The sequence below is a fragment of the Myotis brandtii genome, unplaced genomic scaffold (assembly GCF_000412655.1).
Source record: "Myotis brandtii unplaced genomic scaffold, ASM41265v1 scaffold207, whole genome shotgun sequence".
NCBI classification, from domain to species: Eukaryota; Metazoa; Chordata; class Mammalia; order Chiroptera; family Vespertilionidae; genus Myotis; species Myotis brandtii.
Genome location: NW_005357736.1, coordinates 529,748 through 531,120, shown reverse-complemented (window position 1 = coordinate 531,120; position 1,373 = coordinate 529,748). Strand labels below are relative to the sequence as shown.

At 67.5% G+C, this 1,373-nt stretch overlaps 1 protein-coding gene across 1 annotated transcript in view; it reads left to right on the top strand.

The window, feature by feature from the left end:
• Nucleotides 1-1,373, top strand: part of LOC106725962 — a 3,307-nt gene extending 1,934 nt beyond the window's left edge. The window contains exons 4-5 of the mRNA XM_014538952.1: nt 436-1,262; nt 1,339-1,373. Coding sequence (XP_014394438.1) covers nt 436-735 — 300 coding nt within the window. The 3' untranslated portion in view covers nt 736-1,262; nt 1,339-1,373. The remainder of the gene's footprint in view (nt 1-435; nt 1,263-1,338) is intronic.

Sequence of the window (1,373 nt, the reverse complement as noted above, 5' to 3'; positions counted from 1 at the left end):
GCACCTGCGGCTGCGGGCCACCGCCCACGCCACCTGCTGACGGCCTCGTGGACGCCAAGAGGAGGGGCTCTGGGCCTGCCTGGGGGACTCAAGGGGCTGCAGACACCACTGGTGACCCTCATGTGACCCCTGATGTCCTCAGCGGCCTCTGCCCGGGAGGAACCTGAGAGAACATGGAAAATCCCCGAGGCCATCGAGGCCCCGGCCCCTGACCGATCCGTGGTCACCTTAGTGTCCCGAGCCCCCAGGTTGACTCGGGCCTCAGGGAGGTGGGAGACCCCTGCTCCAGATTGACTGGCCTCCAGCCCAGACTCTCCTGGGAAAGCCTGGGGGTCCCCCCGAGAACCCCAGCTTTCTTTCCTGGACCCCAGCTCCGGGTGCTCATCCCCGGCCCCTGACCCCCGGCTCCCGGCCCCTCCCCATCTGGCCCCTCAGAGCCCCCGGGGAGCTGAGGTCCCAGTGCCGTCCTGGTCCCTGGAGCCTGGGTGGGGCAGCTCGCAGCGCATTCCAGCCGAATTCAGCGCTCCCGGCAAGCTGGAAGGTCCGGAGCGGATGCGCGGCCATAAGATCTGGATCGCTCACTGCCTCTCCGGTCGGTCTGTGGTGGCCACCCAGCACCCATTTCCATGCGACGGAGACTGCACTTCCCGTGCGACCTGCTTTGGTGACCAGGGAGCCGGAGGCCCTGGAACCAAGCGGCCTCTTCCCATCCGCCCCCTCCGGCCAGCATCCTGAGCTGCCCACCTTCCTGAACCGGGGGCTGGACGCCCTCGCACGGGCCCTCCCGCTCTCCACTGATGCTGGAGCCCTGGATCCGAAGGCCTAGCTGCTGTTGACCTCCACCGAGGTGGCCATGACCCTGAGGGCAAAGGCCAGGTTCCAGGGGCCGTCTGAAGTCTCACAGACCAGACTCCTGGCCTTGGCTCACGCCGTGGCCCTCGGTGCACCCCCTGACCACGGTGGCCTAAAGCCCCCAGCCCCCCGCTTCCCCCTTGCTCTGCCGAGGTCTGGGCATCAGGACTCAATAAAAATTTGCAGCTGAGCTGGCCTGGGCCTGGTTTCTAGAATGAGGGTCCTTTTCAGAGGGGAGGGGAGGGGGCGGGAACCTCTGCACGGGGTTGCGATCCTGCCCGACATCCACTCCATGCTTTCCTTCCTGCCGTGGTTCCCAACTTTGCTCAAAGTCGCCAGACTCCCAGCCCAGCGGAGGGACCGCCGGACCTGACCGAGTGGAGACTCAGCCGCGGACCCTCACGGGCAGGGTCAGCACGGGACCTCGCGGGAGGGTGCGGGCGGGCACGGCCCCAGACCTCTCAGACCGACTCCCCTGCTCTCCAGGATGGAGTGGGCCGCAGGGAACCGAGGGAGGGACC